The following is a 22,658-nucleotide window of genomic DNA, read 5'->3' as shown; positions in this document are numbered from 1 at the left end:
GAATACAGCCTGAAATAACAGAAAACTGAGCTATTCGGTAACTACTTGTGGAGCCCTGACTTTGTCCCTATTTGCATGTCCTATGGTTTTGATTGTGCGTGAATATAATGTTCGATGAGAGGAACAAAGCCGCCTTGCTGTAAATGGCCGAGTATGGTCAACCACGGCGACAAGAAAGCGATTATTCTTAGCCTTACTCTGGTGACATAATTAAATATACCCTCTTCCTTTCTATCAGCATGTGCGGTGTCTGATACAGATTCGCTCCCGTTCGAGGGGCTGAATGGTGGCCATTTTTTAAATGTTGCTGACCTTTTCTATTTTTCACTTCTTCACTGTTCCGTCTTTACCTAACGTTCTGCATTGCAGGATAGCAAACCGGAAACTTTCTTCTGGTTAACCACCCTCCTTGTCCCCCGTCCTTCATTTCCCGCTCATCCCTCACTTGATTTATTTGACAGGCATGCCCTAGCCTCTCCGCTACTCCTTTCCTTCCTTCACATTCTAACTGCCTCCTTTAGTTCATATATATAAAAAAAAGTCGGCAGATTTTACATACCTGGGAAATCGATGTTACGCGAAGCATGTTGATGGGAATCCACTGTTGCAATGTTTTATTGTGCGAAACATTACGAAGTAGCTCTAGAAATATGTACAAATGACACGTTAAACAGCAGCATACTTTTTATATAATCAATTGTTTACAGTTGCGTAAAGGTACCAACACCAATATGGATATTGGCAACACCATGAAGGGGTAAGCTGGAACAATGCCTCGTGTATTTTATCGACCTCCGTGATCAACCCACCAGTCACGGAGGCTGAGCAAAACCAGGTAAGGTGCTGAAAGTTTCGAATGCCTCCGGTCACGTGGCGTTGGGTGCTGAAAATGGTATACGAGGGGAGCGGGAGGGACCAATAAAGTTACTGTACAAAAAGAAGTAGACGGCCTTCGCCTTCAAGTCGTCTTGGGCGAACGCCCTGAGAGGTTTTTATTGCGCTCTTACGAAGTCCTTGTTTTGTTGGTCACTGCTTGGTTATGCTTGTAATTCACCATAATGCTTGGGGCCTGACCTATTTTGGCTTCGCGCACCTCCCTTGCTGGTTCCCCTGCGTCAAGACAACAGCGCTTTTGCGCGGCAGCACTTCGTGAACTTTTTTCTGACTTAAAGGGGAACTCTAAAGCTTCAAAACATCCGCATCAACTCGTAGTGGCACTCGCCAGAACTATTGCGATCAGATATGACGACGAAAGGCACAGGCCTGCGTTTGGATAAATATAACGTTAGATTTATTCGTGGCATTGCATCAAAATAGAGATTCCCATTGGGTTAGGTTTTCCTTTAGCATGGTTTTTCACTGAACTCGGAAGAGAGTAAAGGTCTCCGACTTTTTCAGCTTCGAAACTGCAAAGCTGGTCAGAGTATTCGCCGAACGCTACGGTGCTTGAGGAAGCACGCCGGGAACGCTCCAAGCGTCTTTGTTAGAAGAAACTATAGGGAAAAAAATATAAGAGTGTTGATTTATAGATGTCATCACAAAAACAAAGATCAGTAAAGCTGCAAAACATCACAGAAGCGTTCGCGAGCTACATACCTCGTTTCGCACGTGCCCTTCCCTCTTCAAGTACCACATTATTTGTTGCCATCACAACGGCGTCTTCAATACGTTCGAAATAGCGGGCAATATGGCACGCAAGCTTTCTGTACGGTAGGGCTTTTGGTTCAGTTTATTGGGCAGCCATACAATTTCACAGAACAAGGGAAACATGGTCAGAAGAGCCCACAAAAATTTAGTTGAGGGCAGGCATCCATTTCATTGTGTTTTGATATCTCCGCGCTGAATAACTTTGCGCTGCACGCCCCTATCGCTGCCGTTCTTGCGGCACTTATCTTTTAAGCCTTCAGTGTATGCAAGCAGTTGGAAACACATGTAACACAATGAGGCCGTGAAACGTGTTGGAAGGCCCGTTTAAACATTCTGTGCCCAGATACTGAGTGCTTATTAGCACCATGAGAATGCTCATGCAGCAGAGCGTTAGTCCATTCTGAATACGCCTGTTGCGAGTCCTTCAGTTGTTTTGTTCACGGCCGTTTTCGCAAAGGTGACCAGAGTGGCTGTATGTTTTAGGCAGCTTGGAGAGGCATGGGCACCGAAACGACAAATTGATACAATAGCACAACCATAAACAGTAATAAAACAAGGGAGCTTCTCAGCTTTAGGAGTAAAGTGGACGATAGTTATAGCGCGAGAACAGAACAACGACAAAGAGACAAGAAGGACTTTGTCGTCGTTCTGTTCTCGTGCTATAACTATCGTCATGTCATACCAAGTAGCCCAATCTTCCACACTTCTAAGTAAAGTGGTGCATTGTGTAAGCTCTGCAGACGAACGCTGTGTCTGTTTTATATTTCTTCCCATTGTTAACTCGGGAGCCATGACCTTTAGCACAATCAGGCCCGAAATTCTTGAGGTAATTTCAAACTCATAGCAAGTCGAGACTACATGGATATAGCATGTTTTACGTTGCTTGAAAACAAAATACTGGAAAGTCGAATGCGAGAATACTCTCGCTTCAGTGCGACACTGTGCCGTGCTCGGCGACCTGCGCACCCGATAGCACTCTCTTGATGTCCGCTATAGACGGCCGTGTTATCAGTGTTTTTCACTACTGTAAGCGTCTCAAGTACAGAGATTTTACCACGCATCTTTTGCACAGGCAATTAGTATTCGAGTCGACAAAGCTTTCTTCGAATTGAATCTATTTGTTAAGGGTGCGATATTGACATAATCATGCGAGATGTGCCACGGTCCTGCGTATCGCGCGGAAGCATATCACGAGCAATAGTGCCCAGCACAAAGTACTGATGATAAAGCTGCACGGTCATGCTCGCAATAAAGTAAACGAGGAAAGGTTGCGCTACTTGAAATTGCGATCAACCGACTGCAGGGGACTCACGGCGAGAACGGTATATAGTTTCCTATTAATTCACTGAGCCCTTCCGCGTGATGTGAACATTTTACCCAGGTCATCGATAAATCAACAGTACTCACTCTTTACTGGCTCCATGTTGTGCTGGGTTGTACCCCTTCGGTGCATCCAGAGTAAAGCAGGATTACCGCGCGCGATATTTATGCAATGACGCGTTGGTAAGCGAGCATACTGAAACGAAGTGAGCCCACGATTCCGCGAGAAGACGACAATCCGCCAGCGCCGGCTTCGCATAACGCTTTGCGGCCGCCGTAAGTGGCACACGAAAATTTATGGAAAGGTCGATTGACTTTTGGTCGATGAGCGCCTATTTTAAAAAGGTCGATGAGCGCCTATTTTAAAACTCGTTCTGAAATCTGGCGTGGCCCTGTGCTATAATACTTCATTGCCACGCAGAATGCTGTGACTCGATTCCTGCTGGGGCCCTGACAATTATCCTTTGCATTTATCGACCGAACGCTGCAACTTTTTCTTAACGCTTACGCGTCAAAATTACCCCAGTATGTTCTTCGCGTTCCTGGGTAGATATAGACTGTCAAATACCTGTGGCAGATGTCCGCATACCTGGCATACCTGAGATACATACCTGCCCGCTGTGCCACACGTCGGGGGGAATGCGTTTGACGAAGTAAGCGACGGGATCGTGACTTCATCGATGTCACCAGCAAGTCATAATCGTCAAACCATCTTTCCCTCCCGTAGCAATTTTTTTGTTTACCCCAAGGTAAGGGGGTGATCTTAAGAGCATCCAGACGTAGGCAGATAGATAGATAGATAGATAGATAGATAGATAGATAGATAGATAGATAGATAGATAGATAGATAGATAGATAGATAGATAGATAGATAGATAGATAGATAGATAGATAGATAGATAGATAGATAGATAGATAGATAGATAGATAGATAGATAGATAGATAGATAGATAGATAGATAGATAGATAGATAGATAGATAGATAGATAGATAGATAGATAGATAGATAGGGTAGGCGCTCAAAGTTCCTGCAGTACGCAAAGAACTTAAAAATATGCATGACGACAATATGCTGCTCCTTACTGAACTTTACAGGTTCATATGTCATGGTTCCCCTTCTCTGCTAGTCCTCCCTTCCTTCTCTCTTTCGGCCTCTTCAACCTCAGTTCTTTTTCTCTCATACATCGCTATATATATATATATATATATATATATATATATATATATATATATATATATATATATATATATATATATATATATATATATATATATATATATATATATGCTATAGGGTTTGCTTGGGGAGCACAACCACCGTATCTTGTGAAACAACGGTCGGCCCAACCTCCAGTATAAACAGCTCTCTATGCAGTGGAGGCATTTGACTTTTTGACTCTCAGCTCTTCGTGCGCTGCCAGTTTCTTAACTGTTTCAGCGGTGTTGAAGGTCTGCGAAGACATGGTTAATCGAATACGCCCCCAAAGCGTTAGGCTGAGGGCTAAGGGAGCCCACTAGTGTTGGCAAGGGCGTCTCAGAAACCTTGAGCCCTCTGCAGGCACGGTAACGGGCTTCAAACAATACGGCTGGTGGGCACAGCAGGCGCCATGATATCTCAATGCCCACCTGCATCAGCACTGACCAAGTGGGCAGCAAGGGCCGCTCCATCGAAGCCCACGATCTGTTTGCTGTGGTTTCAGTCGGGCTTTGCTACACACTCACGCTTGCGAGTTGTGGATTTATACGAACATTATGATGCGCTGTGGCCACGACGCGTGAAAGGAGAGCGTTCGCTATGAATGTCGCGTTGAATTTCGGGGTCGTGAAATCCCTCCGCGGCATGAGTTGTAATGCGGAGATTTTACGCATCCGGAAATCTCTGCGAAAACCAGTTGCCCAACACGCGTGCTACAGTGCTATAGAAAGCAGGAAAAAAATTTTTTACGCCCGAAAGCAACGCTCTGGGGAAGAATACCAAGTGGCAGACGTAGATGTAGCTCCTAAATTTCTTGCTCATACTCACCATGGGGGACTGACCAAGATTAAGCAAAAGAAAGAAGGGAGGATAGTGTTGAATGGAGAGCTCCGCACTTTTTCGGGCTTGGTGCCACTAGGGCGAAGTTGCCTTAATTTTTTTTCTTTCGTCGCATGTTGCATTGTTCTTGACTTTCCGAGAATCTTTGCTATATGATAGTTTCCGTTCCATGTGTTTGTCACTTGGTAGTGTACGAAGACTAATGCTCCGATCTCATGAATGCATGCTTCCCCGATACGGGGCGTCAGGGCCTGAACAAAGGCATAGCCGTCTTGCTGTCTGTTTTTCTATCAACAAGAAGTGGTATCACTTTCTCTGTATATGTATTTCATGCGCGCTGTTGGAAGCAGTTGCTGGGCTGAGTAACCACTAGCTGTAAGTTGAGCGTCTCTCGCCTCTGCAAGATTGGCATCCCGATAAAAAGAACGAAACTGAAATGGTTGTGATAAGCACTCCTCGTTAGAACAGCTTCCGTGCAAGGCACGCGGGGCTTGGCCGAGCACGCAGAAGTGCGCTGCGCCGATAATGGAAGCCGCCCGGCGACCGCGAGAACAAAACTCGCCCTTCTTCCCCTGTTTCGGCTCGTTATCTTTGGCGCCGGAGCCCCGCGTCCCCAGAGGCCCAAGGCGCTCGGCCAGGAGCGGTGTCTGTCATCCGCCGCGTGCATTTAATACGTCTAGTGGGAGACCGTATCGTGTCGTCGTAGGGACGCTTCACGGGCACCCAATTACAGTCGCGAGGCGCTCTCTTTGTTCTTCGCTTCTGTCACCAGGTTCAGTAGCAAAAACATTTCTCATTTAATTCTTGCGGTGGTACTGACGAGAAATATGCGCCACGGTCTTGTTTTCTGCGTCTTCGCTTCGCAGTGACCGACCTATTGCTCGCACGTAATAAATCTGCAGGCTGCAGCTTATCAAACCACATGGCGTCATCAAGATTGTCTGCAGGTGATCGAACAGCCGGCGTTATAATTATCATATTGCACTAAGCAGTATGCGATTGTGAAAACTATAACAGAGCGCGAATTGAGTAAAAAAAACGCTCAATAAGCTAGGTCATGGCCACGAGCCTTCGAAATGACAAAAAACATTGAACGCCTGACCGCGGAAGGAAAAAGGGAAAGGCTTCATTTGCTTCTCAATGTGCATATACGCTTATTTTGTTCACAGCAGTCGTTTTTGAAACGCATCATGTTCACTTTTGCAAGCTTTGTACGGTCCTCAATTTTTTCAGAGGACTAGAAGCTGAAAACCATCTTGCGGTCTCTTCCCAGTGGATCGCATAAATCCCGCCCGAACACCCAGCCTTGATTCACACTGCCTCCGAGAGGCATGCTCTTTGATTCAGCTAAGATGTGATATGATGGCATGGTTTTATTTAGACGGGCACTATCCTCAAACTCTATTGTGTACTGTGCCACATGGAAATTTTAAAGAAACTAACTTGCTGACGCATCAGGAAGGACATCAGACTTCATACGTCACTCAAAAATATCTATTTGGTCAGTGCGGGCCACGGTGCAAGACTACTTCAGGTAAGCGAACGCCGGGACTATCCGCTGCCCGATAATGTTCTGCTTCGCTAGGAGCCTGGGAGATGGCGCTACAAACTTTGCCCCGGCTTCCCCTCCCCCATTCTGGGTGTAGGAAAACCCCGTGATGTAGGAAAGTAGTGGTGCTAATTTATCGTCGCCACAACACCCTCGCCACACCATCAGCCTTCTTTCTTATCTTATCACTCCCTATTTCGCCGCGCCGCTCTATGCGTGTCACGTGGTTACTATCGTGTGATTACCCGGTTTTCTCAGATTTGGAAACCATTGCTCCCATGCTCGATGTGCGGAATTCGCCAGCAGCCCGCCACTGTCCTCATTTCGGCGAGCCATCTATCGGCACGCCGCAAACTAGAACATAATCGGTCCCGCCCCGCCAAGCGCTCGCTTTGCGGTGTTCGCTCACCTAAAGTATTCTTGCACCGTGGTGTGGACCCACCTCCATAAAACCTGGCGTTCCCATTCACACAATCATTGGCAGACTCAGGGGCGTGAGACGACATTGCTTCATTAGATTCTAAGTTCATAACAAATTTCACCGAGGCTCCCCCCTCTTGCAAGCCTAACACATTTATTTTCTGGTCACCGACACTTTCAGTGTTACCTTCATCGCTTTAACAGAACTACATCGTACAAGTGTACATGTGGCGCACTTTGCTCTAATAAGAAGCATTACTTCAATGAGTGCCGAAACCCACAGTACATTGCGGCCCATGTATACGCGTGTGCAACAGCAACACAGCCTACCCACCCATTATTCTCAACTATTTACCCATAAAAAAAATCATGTGTATCTACTTCAGTTGACATCTGTAACACGCTGTTCCGTCAATATATATATATATATATATATGTTTCTTGAAAGTCTTCCTGGATTCGGGTCGAGTTATAAGTCACCAGAAGAAGCGAACGAGCAAACGAAAAACGATGCTTTATTGCCATTATTGGCAATAAAGCATATATATATATATATATATATATATAAATATATATATATACATACATATATATATATATATATATATATATATATATATATATATATATATATATATATATATATATATATATATATATATATATATATATATATATATATATATATATATATATATATATGCGATCGAGTACACTTGCAGTTACGCCAACAACAAAAGTGAGAAAAACTTCTGCGACCGATAACAATAGCATCACTGACCCGTCTTCCCTCATTTCATGAACCATGGCATCCGCAACGCGTGCGCGAATACTCATCCCTGGCTCATTTGCCCTTGGAAACCGTGCCAGTGTTTGAACCGGTGCCTTGTCAAAGTTCGCAATGGAAAACAGGCTGTCCAAGGTTGCATCACAAAGGCGCAGCCCAGAGGCCGGCTTTCCGGCGTCCCCGGTGCGTTCAGTCTCGGTTTCTCGGCCATCGCGGTCTGGAAATTCGTTGATGAATCCCTGAAAGTGCGCGTGATATTTTTTTTTATTTTAGAAACTAGGCTGGTCACAATTTGTGACGTGGAACAACTTCTAGCTTATAAGCAACCACCCTAAAAATATATAATAATGACAAAGTTCGTTCGAATACTTTTCTTAATTGATAAATTCTGAGTGATATGTCGTGGCAAAATGTTCTCGCCTAGGCCTGAAAATCGACTGCTAAGATGACAAGTACCTGCCTAATATAGTTTTTTAGTAAAAACGTTTATTGCATAAAGAAAACAACTCGCATATTGGAGCGGAATTAGTCGCAACTAGAATGACATTCACAATAGTGATTAACAAAAACTCGTTGCTTACTTTTCAAGTATTCACTCTGTAAAAGAGCCTCGTACATTAGAAAGTTGTGCGCGCCAACTTATTACATACCCGTCTTTTTTTTTTTTCAGAAATCACCACCTAATTCAAGATAATCATCATCAAATTTTAAGGGAAAGTTGCAACGGGTCGCGAAGAAAACGAGGCCTTTTTAAAAGCAAAGCCGGAACTTTCCATAACGAAGTCAAGGCACGCTGGAGAAAAATATGGTGATGAAAATAGCAAAAACGAGCAGACAGCTGTCCTTTTTGTGTGTGCGCGATGTGTGGTGTATCCTTGTTTTCTTCTGAATTTTTAAACATGAGCGGAAACTATTTCGCCTGTCTGCAACAAGCGCCGAAGTGACGCCCCCGACTTTTATGCTTCACAGAGAAAGAAAAGGTTGATATGGTGTTTTCTTGCACACACCAATCAACCAACATCGAAACAATCAGATAAGCAAAAGCAAGACTGGCGCAGTGCGCAGCAAATGAAGCCATGTTTCAAAAATGAAAAACGAAAATCAATACAACTTTAAGGCATCTTTAAAAAAAAAGCCATTATTGCCCCAACTAGAACCCAGGTCATATGAGTGGTAAGCGGGTATTTCACCTCTGCACGGCTTTGGAAAAGTCACGCACTGCTATCGAATAACCACTATAGGTCAATTATTTCACGCACACACACAAAAAGGCAGGACAGCACGAGGGGTGGTGATGATTTGATATGCCCAGAAGCAAGGAAATAGAGGGTGCATCAAAAAATTGGTCGTCGCTTTGTATTGTATTCTGGTATTGGTCGTTCCTTTATATTGTATACAGATAAAACAACAGGAATGTCTTCTTCACCTTTCAAGAATTGGTGCTTGTGACTAAATAATATCCTCCTAAATGCTGCCGGCTCTAAAATATCTCATTACTAATAATTGACACTCGAAGTTAATATAGTCAACTATCTTATCTTGAGATTACACACCCCAGAAATTATTATAAAATACGACCCCTACCCGGCCAGTTCCTTGCACCGGGTATGTGCCAGGCCCAGAGGACAATGACTAGGCAAAAAGAGTCGAAGCTCAGGCCAATAAAACCTTTCTGTTATACCTTGTGCTTTTCAGACGTAGTCGGCTCACAGTGTCTACAATGCCATCGTTTAAACACCCTGTTTTGGCTTCCCTTTTCGAAGCACGCACCGTGAACACCACCTGGCTCTAAAATATTGTAAAATAAAATAGCGGAGGAAGACGAAGACAAATTAAGAGCAGCCGGCCTGAAATAAAGGGGTTGTCTCTTGCTCTCTTCATTAAAACAACGCTGTCTGACAACAGAACCTTACAGCTAAAACCATCTGCCTTCGTGGTTCATCGGCTACCGGGTATCTTGATCTGAGGAACGTCGTACATACTTCCTTGCTCATGGACACCACGATCCTACGACTGTTGGTTTGACCTATGCCACCATCCCAGGACGGCGTCCTATAGCTTCTTTGGTGAACAGCGCGCAGTTTACCCGGCCACAGTCAAGACGCCACACAGCTTCCTGTTGCCCAGGGACGCTGTTCACGTTTCTCGTGGCGAAAAGATCTCGCTCAGGACTCCATCGGCACCTGAGCTGCTCATGAGAACTGCTGTTCAAGCTCCCTTTGATGATAATCCCGCCGCAGTGAGCCCAGCCATCAGCTCTTCTCTGACCATTGTTGCCACTGGCTTCACATGTAGCTCATCGGACAGCACCGCGCTGCTTCGGCGTACCATAGCCCCACTCCGCTCCACAATCAATGCCATAGCCCGACCAATGCGATACAGCAAGCTAAAGTGTGTTTACAAGCTGTGGAGGAAATGAAGATACAACAACGCCTTCAATACAACAAGCAGAGGTTGGCTCCTCTTTCGTTGTAAAACACCAACGAAAGAGGAGCCAGACATAGCAAATTCACTATATTGTGTGCGCAATACCCATGCGGTAATTTGTCACCAAGAACTACACAAGAGAGCTGCTGTCCATGCTGAGGAAATACGTTCTAACTTAAGTGGAAGCAGCTAGCTTCATTGTAGCGCGCATTGTGACAATCACAAAATTAATGTCCTCGTTTTGGAAATGCTTTGCAGTGAGAAACTACAGCATTCTATAAAGCATCCCCAAGAACCTCACCGAAAGCTGACCATCGCCCCGCCGTGGTGGTCTAGTGGCTAAGGTACTCGGCTGCTGACCCGCAGGTCGCGGGTTCGATTCCCGGCTGCGGCGGCTGCATTTCCGATGGAGGCGGAAATGTTGTAGGCCCGTGTGCTCAGATTTGGGCGCACGTTAAAGAACCCCAGGTGGTCAAAATTTCCGGAGCCCTCCACTACGGCGTCTCTCATAATCATATGGTGGTTTTGGGACGTTAAACCTCACAAATCAATCAATCAATCAAGCTGACCATCGGCTTTCATCAGTGCCATCTGATGAAGAATATCAAGTGCATGTTCCTGGCCCGAGATATGGGAAAAAATGGTGACATTACATGCTCTCATCTGAAAAGCCTGTACAAACGCAGCAGGGAAGCGTAATGAAACATGCGCGATTCCTTACAAGTAAGCATGCATTTTCATTGGTTATTGAAGCGATGAACATGCACTGAGCTGTTGCGGTTTTTTCTGCTGAAGTTACAGCAGCAGCTTCACTGCTGCTGTAACTTAAGCAGAGAAAACCGGAACACGCATCTAACATTCCCTTTGTTTGCTGAAGCAGGCCCAATCATTGAGTTCATGCAGGCAATGCATAGATGGTTTGTCTTGATGCACGTGAGTGATTGTGTGCAACACATACACAAGAACATGCCAGACGGCAAGGTACACAAGTATGCTTCTGATAAGCGTATTATGTCCTTTATTAGATGTGTAAGCTTTCTTGGATTGCCTCGAATATTTGAGACGTCACTACTAACCAAAACAATTCTTCACTAAGGATACATATAATAATCTTATGCTGACAACGATATCAAGTGTTTAATGCACCATATACTTACTAGATATAGTATCTTTCAAGTTTGTGCTGACGAGAAAATTCTCTTCTGACCCAATTGATTTCTTTTTTAATGATTAATAATATCAAGAATCAGTAATGACCAGACGGACGTTCGGGTTGTTTTGTATGGTGTCAAAAGGCCTTGAAAATGGGTATAACTTTTGTTTCAAAGACCAGTAACGTAGTCGATTTACCAAGTGATGACTCAGGTGCGCTAAAGTTCCAAGCAAAGAGAAGTGCAAGCAAGTCTGAAGTAAGTTTCCACTTAAGAGCAAGGAAGCTTCTTGAAGGCCTCGTAAGAAATCCTGCAAGCTTGTTTCCGATTCTGGACACAGCAGCACTTGCTATGGCGGGAGGCTACGTGGCCCATGTCATAGAAGAAACGATCGCTTGAGGTTTTTGTATTGCAGTTGTCCCAAAGCCAGCATCTTCATCCCCTACTGGCTGATTAGGCCCCAAGATAGAAGTCGGCTACTGTACCCCTCAAGTGAGCTTGTTAATGTTTTATGTGCTTTAAAGAAGTACACTGAACTCATCCTGAGGAAGTGCAGAGCAGTGTCAAGACTTGTGCAGGAAACAATCAGCAATGTTGTTTCTGCTATGAAAAGCAATGACGTTTTTGGCATATTTGCTCTGAGCACCATTTGTAATTCTTGGAGCTTGTTTGCATGAAGTTTTTCAAGCCTGTGTTCACCAACTATGCCCTGGGTATGACTGCAAACCATGATGTGAGGAAGGCACTTCGCCACAAGCCGTTGTCAAGCAAAGTTCGGAAACTAAATTGTGTTGCAGCAGCTGCTTGACTGTAGTATTTTCTCATTGATGTTTCAAACTGTAAATTGTGTTGTGGCAGCTGCTCGTGAGAAAAAATACTGAAATTGTAAATTGTGTTTTTGCAGATGCTTGACTGTAGTATATTTCATGCCTTCTTGAAACTCTAAATTACATTGTTGCAGCTACTTCACTGTAGTGTTTTATTGCTGTTTTGAACTGTATTTTTGTTGTTGCAGCTGCTTAACGCCAGTATTTTTCATTTGTGTTTGAAACTGCAGGTTGTGTTGTTGTAGTGGCTTGACTGTATATGTTTTCATAGCTGTTTGGAACTGTAATTTTGGTTGTTGCAGCTGCATAACTGCAGTATTTTTCATTGCTGTTTGAAACTGTAAGCTGCGTTGTTGCAGTGGCTTGACTGTAGTGTTTTATATTGCTGTTTGGTACTGTATTTTTTGTTGTTGCAGCTGCTTAACTACAGTAGTTTTATTGCAGTTTGAAACTGTAAGTTGCGTTGTTGGAGTGGCTTGACTGTAGTATATTTTATTGCTGTTCGTAACTGCAATTTTTGTTGTTGGAGCTACTTAAGTGCAGTATTTTTCATTGCTGTTTGAAATAGTAAGTTGCCTCGTGACAGCTGATTCACTGTTGTATTTTTCATTGCTGTTTCAAACTGTAAATAATGTAGTTTCAGCTGGTCGACTTACTATTTTTTATTTATTTTTGGAATTTTCTACTGCACATATTGATCGCCAAAATATCAACAACATAAACATTGATGCCAAGAACAAGGCAACAGGTGTTGCTACCTCTGAGTTTTCACTGCAAAATCTCGATGAGTGTGTGATGTATGTCGTAATATAAGACTACTGGTTAGTTTTTATCAGAGTTAATTGTTTATTTATGGCCGTCGAGATTGCGTACTAGCAGGAAACCTGCCAGCGCACAAGAGTACGTAGCGTATTTTTCACTTCAAGTTCATCCAATCAAAATTCTACTTTGTGGCCGCGAACCCAACCCAATGCTTCGTGCTGCGCACCATAATGCCACCAGAGGGCTAAAGTAAAGAACCATCGAGTATTGCTCTCATGTCGCTCTCTTATAGCTTTTTTTTTCAATAAGTGAGGAAGCTGCAAGTATTGTGGGTTCACCTATGAAACGTTGTGGAACTAAGGTTTTATATTCTTGAAGCACCAGCTTGGTGTGAATACCACACAGGGCGCGCACAGAATACGAGATGCACATTTGGCATTCATACACCTATGTCTACCTAAATATTGCATTTTTACTCACATTCATGCTTACTATTGATGGAAAGGTTGTCTGAGATTGATAAAACAGTGCATTTTCACTTTACGTCGAAGATATTTATGCTTCTTGCGAAGATCGCAACGTAAGCGGCGAGACTACACGTCGTCTGCACTGGATGGATGCATCCGGCGGCGGCTGTGCCCTTTAGATCGGGTGGTGGCTCACGCCACCTAGCCATCAAGTTAAGTACTATCGCTATATGTTTAAGGATTGAATTTCACTCACACCTTGATTATATCCACCAATCAGTTCACCTCCTCCTGATTATTTATACCCATTTAAAGTCAATTTTGCCTTCAATGTCCCTAAACCCCAATGGTTAGAATAGTTTGGCGCCATTATCTTGGACCATAGGGTGGAGCCCTTTACAAAACATTATCAAATGTTCATTCGTTCCCTCCTCCTCTCCACATGCACTACATGCCCTGCCTGTGCCTTCATATTTGGTTCGGTATGTCTTGGTCGCAATACTCATGTTCTGGCCTCGAACAGGAGATAACTACCCCGAGAATTATCGTACTCAGCGCTACTCAGGGCTGCAGGCGCTCCTTGTCGGCTCAACGTGAACTACGTGCACAACGGTGTGACAGAACGGAAAGTGCTGAGATCGAGAACGTACAGACAGTACATAAAAGGTTGTAAACCGGGCACACATGCGAAAGGCGTTTACTCTATTGGTAGATAAAAAGATCTCTAGAACCGAGACACAAAAAGGAAAAACCACATAGAGGATTAGCGAAATAGGTGAATTGGAAATCGGGCGCCAAAAATCATATATACATGACAAAAAAGTAGGTTAGGAAAATCGACAACTCGTTTTGTACAGCAAAAACCCACATGAACATATGCGTAAAATTGCAGTAACGAATTATACAGCACGTGGATTTTCAGAATATCTGAACACACGTGAATCACGTGGTTTCTATTTTAAAATGTTACATATTTTACGAAGCTACGCCCTTTTTGCCACGCTACCGAAATGCTACCAGCAACTTCCAGAGAGTCTTTGCTGTTCAGGACAACCAATTGATTGCAACAAGTACTTCTTTTGAGTTGATATGATGCTTCGCATTCGGTTCAGCGCACAAGCAACCTTTACGTCCTCGTCATGTGTAGAAGAGAAGCGCTTAATGTACTCAAGCATGCGTGATGCATTTCCAAAAGAAGCTTTGTACAGGACCACGTAGAAGCTTGCTGGTCGTTCAACCACTTTCTCTGAATGTATACGCACAGCCATTAAGGTATAGGTACAGCAATGGATCGTTTTATTTACTCCGTGGTTCACTACAGTAAGAATAGGAGCAGCAGAAATAAGAACCTCTCCATCACACAGTCAAAGCTGACACTGTATTAGAATAATTAGGACAGAAAATAAACTTTTATTTGGGCAAGCCAGTTGGGTGACATCATTACGACATGTAAATAGATGCACTTGATTTACCCACTCAGTGCTATAGAGCGTCGCTTCGGACTTCTCCAGCGGCGCGCTTCCATCCGTCAGGCACCTCGTGGGCCATTATAGCACAGTGAATGTCATGACATGCACCAGTCATGGTAGGCACGAACATGTAGCAGCTTTATGTTGAATTCCAATGGCAGATCGTGAGCGCTGGGCTGGATTGCGAATGGAGCCCGCAGATCCGAGCGGGATTGTTCTCGCCAAATCTGCGATTGGAAAGCGCGCGTCTCGACGGGACTTGTTGGTGAGCGGAAATCTAGCGAGAGAGCAAGAAAGGGTGTGAGGGAGTGCAAAGCGTTTTTCGGACATCCATGGGTGATGGGATGAAAGGCGGGCGCACAGAATACGTCACTTTAACTTCCGGTCAAATCCGCCTATTTCGGCGGAGCAAGAATTTTTGCTCTACCAAGCAATCCGTGATCTGCGGTTGCTCTTAATCTGACATTGGAGCACACAATTCATGTTTTTGATTTGCCATAGGAATGTGATTGCTGCGCTCAGAGCAGAAAAACTTGATCTGGATCTGCCATTGGAATTCAACATTAGTGCATTGCAGTATCTCACGCAGTGACGCTGTCACTCAGTAATCACTATCGCAGGAAGGAGGATTGACGTATCCCAACACGTTCAGTTCGTGGAGGGAGGCTATCACCATAAACGCCAGGTACCAGCCCATCAGGATGGCACCGTAGATCTTGTTCATCCGCCACTTGTTGAAATGTGTGAGCACCAGTAGAAAGACAATGGTTGACAGAAGACAGGCTGTAGAGTAGGCCAACCCTGCGAAATCGTGTATATGCATCTCGTACAAGGCAATCTTCCAAGAATCATTTTGTTAATGTAGGACCTAAGCTGAGCAGTTAATGCGAACGCAATGCATGCAGTTGGGCCAAGCGACTTCTTCCTCATTTATTTTATGCTTACAGACTCAAAAACAAGCAGCTAGGCAAAATGGGAGCACCTTACTGCAACTGTCTTCTTGTGACGTGCGTGCTACTACTAAAAAAATTACAGGACCCAAGTCAGTGAAAGCTTCCTTTGCGATGTTTTTAAAGGTAACTTTTAGCTTTGCGTCTTTCAGTGCCGAAATCGAGTCTCATATGCTCTAACATATTATATAAATAATGGTAGTGTCGTTAATTCAAAATGATTTTGCGTGAGTTTGAAACATCCGCCTACATGGATGTGCATGGATGAATGTATCCGGCTGTGCCCTATAGATTGGGCGGCGGCTCACGCCACCTAGGCATGAAGTTAAGTACTATTACTATGTGTTGAAGGGTTGAGTTTCACTCGCGCTTTGATTGTCACTACCAATCAGTTAGCCTCCTCCTGGTTATTTCTACTCGTTTAAAGTCTACTTTGCCTTCACTGTCTCCAAGCCCCAATGTTCTGAAAAATTTGGCGCCGTTATCTTGGATTATAGGGTGGAGCCCTTTGCAGACCATTATCAAATGTTCAGCCGTTTCCTCCACTTCCCATACCAAAAGAAACTAGCGCCTCATTGCGGGCAGCCCCTGAGACTACGCGCGCTCAAGTTTCAGAGACGCTAAACGCGCCGTTTTCAAATAGAGTGATAGTGGGAACCACGGGTGGTGAAGAATGCAGCAAAGTGGGTGTTTTGAGCTTGTTCCCCTCAGAAAAAATAAAAAGCATTCCTGGAGTAAGCAGCCAAGAGACCAACTACCTTTTGAGCAGCTAACAGAGCAAGTAGGGTGAAAAGCAATAGTAATGGCTGGGTGCCAGCTGGAGAATTGTGCGCACCCCCAAATGTTCTCTGACGCCGACAATACTTGTTTGACCTCTTCAATGTCAAGAGGGGGCCCCTGTTTAAGTCAAACCACAGAAATTGTTGATTGAACCTGGATACTCGCTGGGAATCGCCCTTATTTTTTAAACTAAATTCAAATATCTTTAGGTAACGCTCATTACTAATAATTAGTCAGAAGTGGCCTCTCGTACAGGGCTATCAAACAACACTTGTGTTGTTTGATAGCATCTCGAGCTTCTGAATTTAGTGTCAGGAATCGTTTCAAGTTTCTTTACTTTATTTATAAGTTTCGCTGATTTGATTAAGCCGTATCGGTAGTTTTACTTCGAGTGTTTCAAATGCGAGTCGTGTGGAAATGCCAGTGGCATATTAAGTCTATGCTGCCATTTCATTTATGACAAGGAAAAAAGCAGCAGTAGATGTCGCTTATGCCGGGCTTTTTGCTTGGAGTCATGATCTACGTGATCGCGAAAGTTCAGTGGTTGTGCACATATTCCCAGGTATGTTGACTACAGCGGCGTGTAATGTTATAGCTCATACATAGTCCGAATTTGCGGAGTACTTGAGCAACGCTTCACCGTAACAGGTGGTGTCTATGTATACTGTATAGAAACAAAAGCATATAACCAACACTGCACCCATGATTGGTGTTGTCCCCACATAACTCTGTTATCTCTCGTAGTAGCTTGACTGCCGTGTAGATAACAGCCGGTATTCGATTCCGGCTAAATTTGTGATTTCACTCGATTGTGCGCTCCGTAATGCTGTTACGTACGTTGACATTCCCAATCTCATTTCGCTGTCAATTGGTTGATACACACTGCGAGCCACCTATGTGTTAGTCGCGTATGTGCCAGATATGAATGGTTTCATGACGACTGCGTAGCAGCGTTATTCATGTATGACCTGTGCTCGCCACTCACGCTCTCCCATGCCAATTTTGGACCACGTTAAAGAGACAACCACAAGATTGTGCAGACGTAGCTGGCTAGATAGAAACGGCCGTACTTGGAAGGCCAAAAGAAAGTTAGCATAAAAAACAAACTCAGCGGGTGTTCAAGTTTCCCAACACAAGAAGGCCTGGCTCAACTCACGCAAGATAAATGAGTGAATGGCCAAGAAACATTTCTCGTATGCATTTCTTTTGTATTCTTCAAGTGTGTACGCACAACGCTCCTCGGCACCTATACAGCTGCACAGTGTCTTTAGGCTGACGATTAAGTATGGTTGAGCCCTGTGCAATAGATGTCACACGACTCACTCGTCACACAGTTCCATGGTGCCCAGCAGAATTCAATCTGTTAACGTCACTCCTCACCCGACGCGACGCCTGTAAAGGGTCTTTCTCCGCAGCTGTTAACGCGACAGCGTTAAAGAGCTCGTTTCGCAGAAATTCCGACAGCGGCGCCAGTGTCGTTGGTTTTGAGCAAAAAATAATTTTATGCGTGACAAAAAAATCGAGAACGATGCGAGTAAAATAAGCAATAAAAAAATCTTGGGTCAGAATGAGAATCGAATCTGGGTCGTTTTGGTCCTAAGAGGCATCGAACCCGCGTCATTTGCGTGGCAAGCGGATGTTCTACCACACAGTCGTGCTTCTGTTTATCTTTTTTATGATATTTAATACAGAATTAGCGTTATGAAGACAAAATGAAGCAAACAAAACTACAATCACAAGGCGACAATAAGCGCTCAAGCGTTGCTAATAAACACACAATGGCTAACACAGCGTGAGTTCTTCAAATCAAGAGTTCTTCGCACCGTGTTACACAAACAAGACAGGGCTGAGGCGGAGCACCTCACCAAGATGTAGTGCCAGTCCGCTCTAAATTCTAGCTCGTCGTAAATGTCTTTGAGGTGAATAGGCATTTGAATGAATTGTGAGCTTGAAAAGGTGGTGGGTTACGCATTGCGTCCTGCATACGCGTCTTCCATAAGCTGTGGATTCCCATGAAGATAAACATATGGCACTTCATCAAGCGATGCTAGTAGAAAATAACGTATGTAGTGAGAATTCACGACGAAAGATTTTTTCAATGTGCACTGAAGTACCTACCAAATAAGAATGGCATTTTTGCAGCTAACAAAGCAATGCTCCATCGTTTCTGGCCCATTTCATTGACGGCAGTTAACAGATGGAACAAAAATACCTGTTCTCTTTAACCATGTTTTTACCGACAATGTTTCAGTGTGGAGTTTACCGAAGGATGTCCTCGATTTCGGTGGAATGTACATTTTTTGCACTCATTTCAACACGCCGTGGCCTGAAAGATTAGAGTACAATGAACGGCACAACGAAGGGAAGGTAATACTTAGTAGATTCTTATGCGGTGCCTTGCGCGATGCAACTCCGCTGCTGCTTAAGAATGCAGCGCACACAACTTCCTCTGCTTGGATATGCAGTGAATGTAACTGTCATGCTTCACAAACACACGCGTCCTGTGTGCATGCTTCACAGTACACCATGAACTATCGCAGTAATAATGCGTGGTGCAAACGTACAACGCCATAGGGCGTCAGAACATGTGATTATCACAATCACTTCAATGTTTTAAGCTGGTTGCCCAACACAAAAGGCATACACGTTACTTCGCCTATTCCCCTAAAGCTACGTAGTGGGTGCATGGCAAGTTCCAACAGATTTTATGCACTAAGTGTTTGAAATAGGCACTAGAGACGGGATATCGCTATGGCGTTGAACTCTTGAAGGCAAAGCTTAAGGGTCCCGCAGTTTTTGCAAACACTGCTGGCCTGCAGCTCTGGGGAAGAACACCGGCGGACTGCCATGATGACTGCCACACTTACTTGTTCGGTTGGATTGCGGTTATATCCACGCATTAGTTTTTCACGGGAGTTCCTGCATCACACGCTAGGTCTCTCAAGGCCAGCGCCTTATGGGGCACTTGAGATTTTAGCCTTGATGAAGCACTCAATTATCCGTAATTTCTCTTTTCAAATATTTAAAATATCTGGGGTTTCGAATTCCGAAACCAGGATGTGATTACGAGAGACGCCATAGTGGAGGGCTCTGGATATTTGGATGGTCTGGTGGATTATTTAACATGCCCTCAAATCGTACAGTCTACACGTGTCTCTACGGCCTTTCGTCTCCATCGAAGTGCGACCTCCCCGACCGGGATCCAACCTACGGCCATTGGATCAGCAACCGAGCACAGTACGTAGTCCTTGCTTTTCTGATTAGTGGGTTAGACACTGAGTCTTTTTGGCGGTTTTCTCATGTATCGCAAGAGTCCGGTTGCACGTGCGTGCCTTGAAAGCAGTTTACAAGTCTACAACGATGTGCCTTCTAGTGCGACAAGCTGGACAACATAGGTTCTGCTTCATCGGAGGTCTCACGGCATACAGCGTAGTCCAACGGTGCTGCGCTTTCAACTACGCTACCTGCATCCCACCTGAAGATAACACTCAGTTTACTTAGCATTACGCAATTCTAAAGCGTCGGACACATTACGTAATTTATTCCACAGCTTTGTTTTCTTATAGCTGTCGCTTTATGACAGCAACAGCGTTTCATCCACCAAAAAACATAAATATGATCAGAAACATTGACGTCTTCGTTTTAGTTTAGTTATTATATTTCCATTCTTCAGTCCTCGGCGGAATCAACGATATATATTATATCGCTACACGCTTTTATGGGGAAATTGTATTTAACATTGTTCGTTCGTGGCGGTCTCGTAGAGCTACCAACACGGAACACGTTTTCAAAGGTAGAAAGGATCAATTTACCGTCATGGAGAGTTGTATGAGGGCTGTCACGTACCACGAAGCTTGCCGAGAATCTACCCAAACGTCTTGCTGACGATCGTTATAGCGCGAGAACAAAACGACGACACAGAGACAAGAAGGACCTTCTTGTCTCTGTGCCGTCGTTTTGTTCTCGCGTTATAACTATCGTCATGCCATACCAACTAGCCCAAGCTGCCACACTTCTAAGTCTTGCTGACCACATGATCAGCTCGTTATTTCATCGGCTTGATAAACTGAACTCAATTTTTATTTGTCGGGATGGCTCACGTGTCACTGAGCTGTTGGTAATTAGATGCTGCCGCTATTCAGCAAGGACAATGCGCAAAATGTTCGCGTATATAAACATGCAACAATGAATTTTAAGGAGTAAAAAATTAATTCAGATTGGGTCTCTCACTTCTGCGGGTTTTATATTCTGGGTGTGGGTGAGGATGCTCAACTGCGTAATTTTGTCTGTCGCTGTTATGAAATGGTCACACAGCTTAGCTGTCAACACGGAAGGCGTGGTTTGACGCCAGCCGCGGTGATCCCACTTGCATGGAGACCAAACCTCTATAGGTGCAAGGTGAGAACGTACCAAAGAACACCAGGTCGTCTAAATTTCCCCAGTTTTGCCCTGAGCCAGCCTCACAATAATCACGTAAAACTCTAGAAATTATTAACTCCATAATTCATTTTTAAAACACCGAGTGAAGAAAAATCAACACACGCGTTGGAGTTGGACGCATGAAATATTGAAGCCACCACTTGTTGAAAACCGCAAGCGTTAATTGCCGTATAGCGTAGGAAAGTGAATTCGGCATTTTGCCTTTTATGATAGCCAAAATTTCTCGTTCGTATTGTGCGTTTCGGATAAACATATGGACACTCTGCCCGGTCTCCTGTGTCACGGAGACACACCGCATTCAATATTCCCCATAAGTGCCAATACATTATCGGGATGCTGACAAACGTCAACAACGCCTGCTCAGTTCACAAAGTTAGCGTGAGGCTCGAGTGGCATACAGTAGCGACGACGTTTATGTCAATAACGTGTCCCAATACATTGTAATTTGCATGGTGGCGCCGCCTGACGGAACTTAGGCAAACTACTTTCCTGTTCGCCTGTTCGAGTATCCGTCTGGTGGCGCCTTTGATCCCTTGAAGAAGGCCCCTGTGGTTGGCATTTCTAGATATCAAGAGAGCTTACGATAGGACGATAGTGTAATTCAAGAAGACTTGGGGGGAATAGTGGACACACCAGATGAGAAAGATGGAATAAAAATTCTTGTAAAGTATATCTATTAAAGTAACAAGGTAGTTATAAAATGGCAAGAATAGGTATCCCAAGCTATAGAAACACAACGCGGACTTCGACAGGGCTGTCCCTTGTCTTCTTTGTTATTATTTATGCTGTATCTTCAGGAACTAGAAGCCAAATTAGAGGGGAGCCAACTCAGCTTCAGCCTCTCTTTTGCCAAGCAAGAAAAACGCGTCGAACAGTCATCATCACCAGCATTGGTGTAGGCAGATGATATAGTAATAATAACCGACCGCGGGTGAAAATATGTAACTGAGAATCTAAATGGTTTCAACGGGCTATAACTGGGATGAACAGGTCCTAGTTGTTAGTCAACTGGTTTCAGCTGGGAATCAACTGGGAACAGTTGGTCCCAGTTGCAAGTGGTTCCACTGGCCCCAGTTCGTGTTCTAACTGGAAGTGCGACATGTTCTGCTTGTACGCTTCTCCAAAGAAAAAGGCGAAAAAAAGTTCAACTCGATTGTGTATGACGTAGAATTGTTGCACCTTAACAAATGAGCTTTATCCAAGTTGTTTCGTTTTTTTTTTTTTTTTTTTTGTCAACGCACACGGAAGTGTACCGGACCACCAGCCTAGTAGGGCATATAGGACGATAAGAAAATGGGTGTCTCATGATTTGCGAATTGATTATATTTATTTTTTTCCTCGTCTGTGCGTTGCTTTAGCGTCAACGACTCTAGTAAAATAATATCGCGGAGTATTCAGTTGCACAAGTGCGCAAACACATTGCATTCAAACGTACGCTTGTTTTAGCTTCAGTAATTTCAACAATATTGAGCTGTTCCCAATATTTTTACGTCCATAGCGGTGACAATGCGCTGGCGAAGTGGTACCAATTGACGTCATGAAGGCTGTAATATTGCCGAATTATCTCGCAGCGAGCATGCCTGCTTGACAGCCTTGTGTGCTGCACAGGTGCAATACTTCCGAACA

At 44.3% G+C, this 22,658-nt stretch overlaps 1 protein-coding gene across 3 annotated transcripts in view; it reads right to left on the bottom strand.

Annotated features, from left to right (window-relative positions):
* Positions 1-14,666: 14,666 nt before the first annotated feature.
* Positions 14,667-22,658, bottom strand: part of LOC119175664 (putative sodium/potassium/calcium exchanger CG1090) — a 130,499-nt gene continuing 122,507 nt past the window's right edge. For all 3 annotated transcript variants that reach the window (XM_075881841.1, XM_075881843.1, XM_075881842.1), the window contains one exon: positions 14,667-15,663. In XM_075881841.1, coding sequence (XP_075737956.1) covers positions 15,464-15,663 — 200 coding nt within the window. In that variant the 3' untranslated portion in view covers positions 14,667-15,463. The remainder of the gene's footprint in view (positions 15,664-22,658) is intronic.

Source organism: Rhipicephalus microplus, chromosome X, assembly GCF_043290135.1.
Source record: "Rhipicephalus microplus isolate Deutch F79 chromosome X, USDA_Rmic, whole genome shotgun sequence".
NCBI lineage: Eukaryota > Metazoa > Arthropoda > Arachnida > Ixodida > Ixodidae > Rhipicephalus > Rhipicephalus microplus.
The sequence above is the reverse complement of the archived record's forward strand: the minus strand, read 5'-3'. Positions and strand labels throughout refer to the sequence as shown.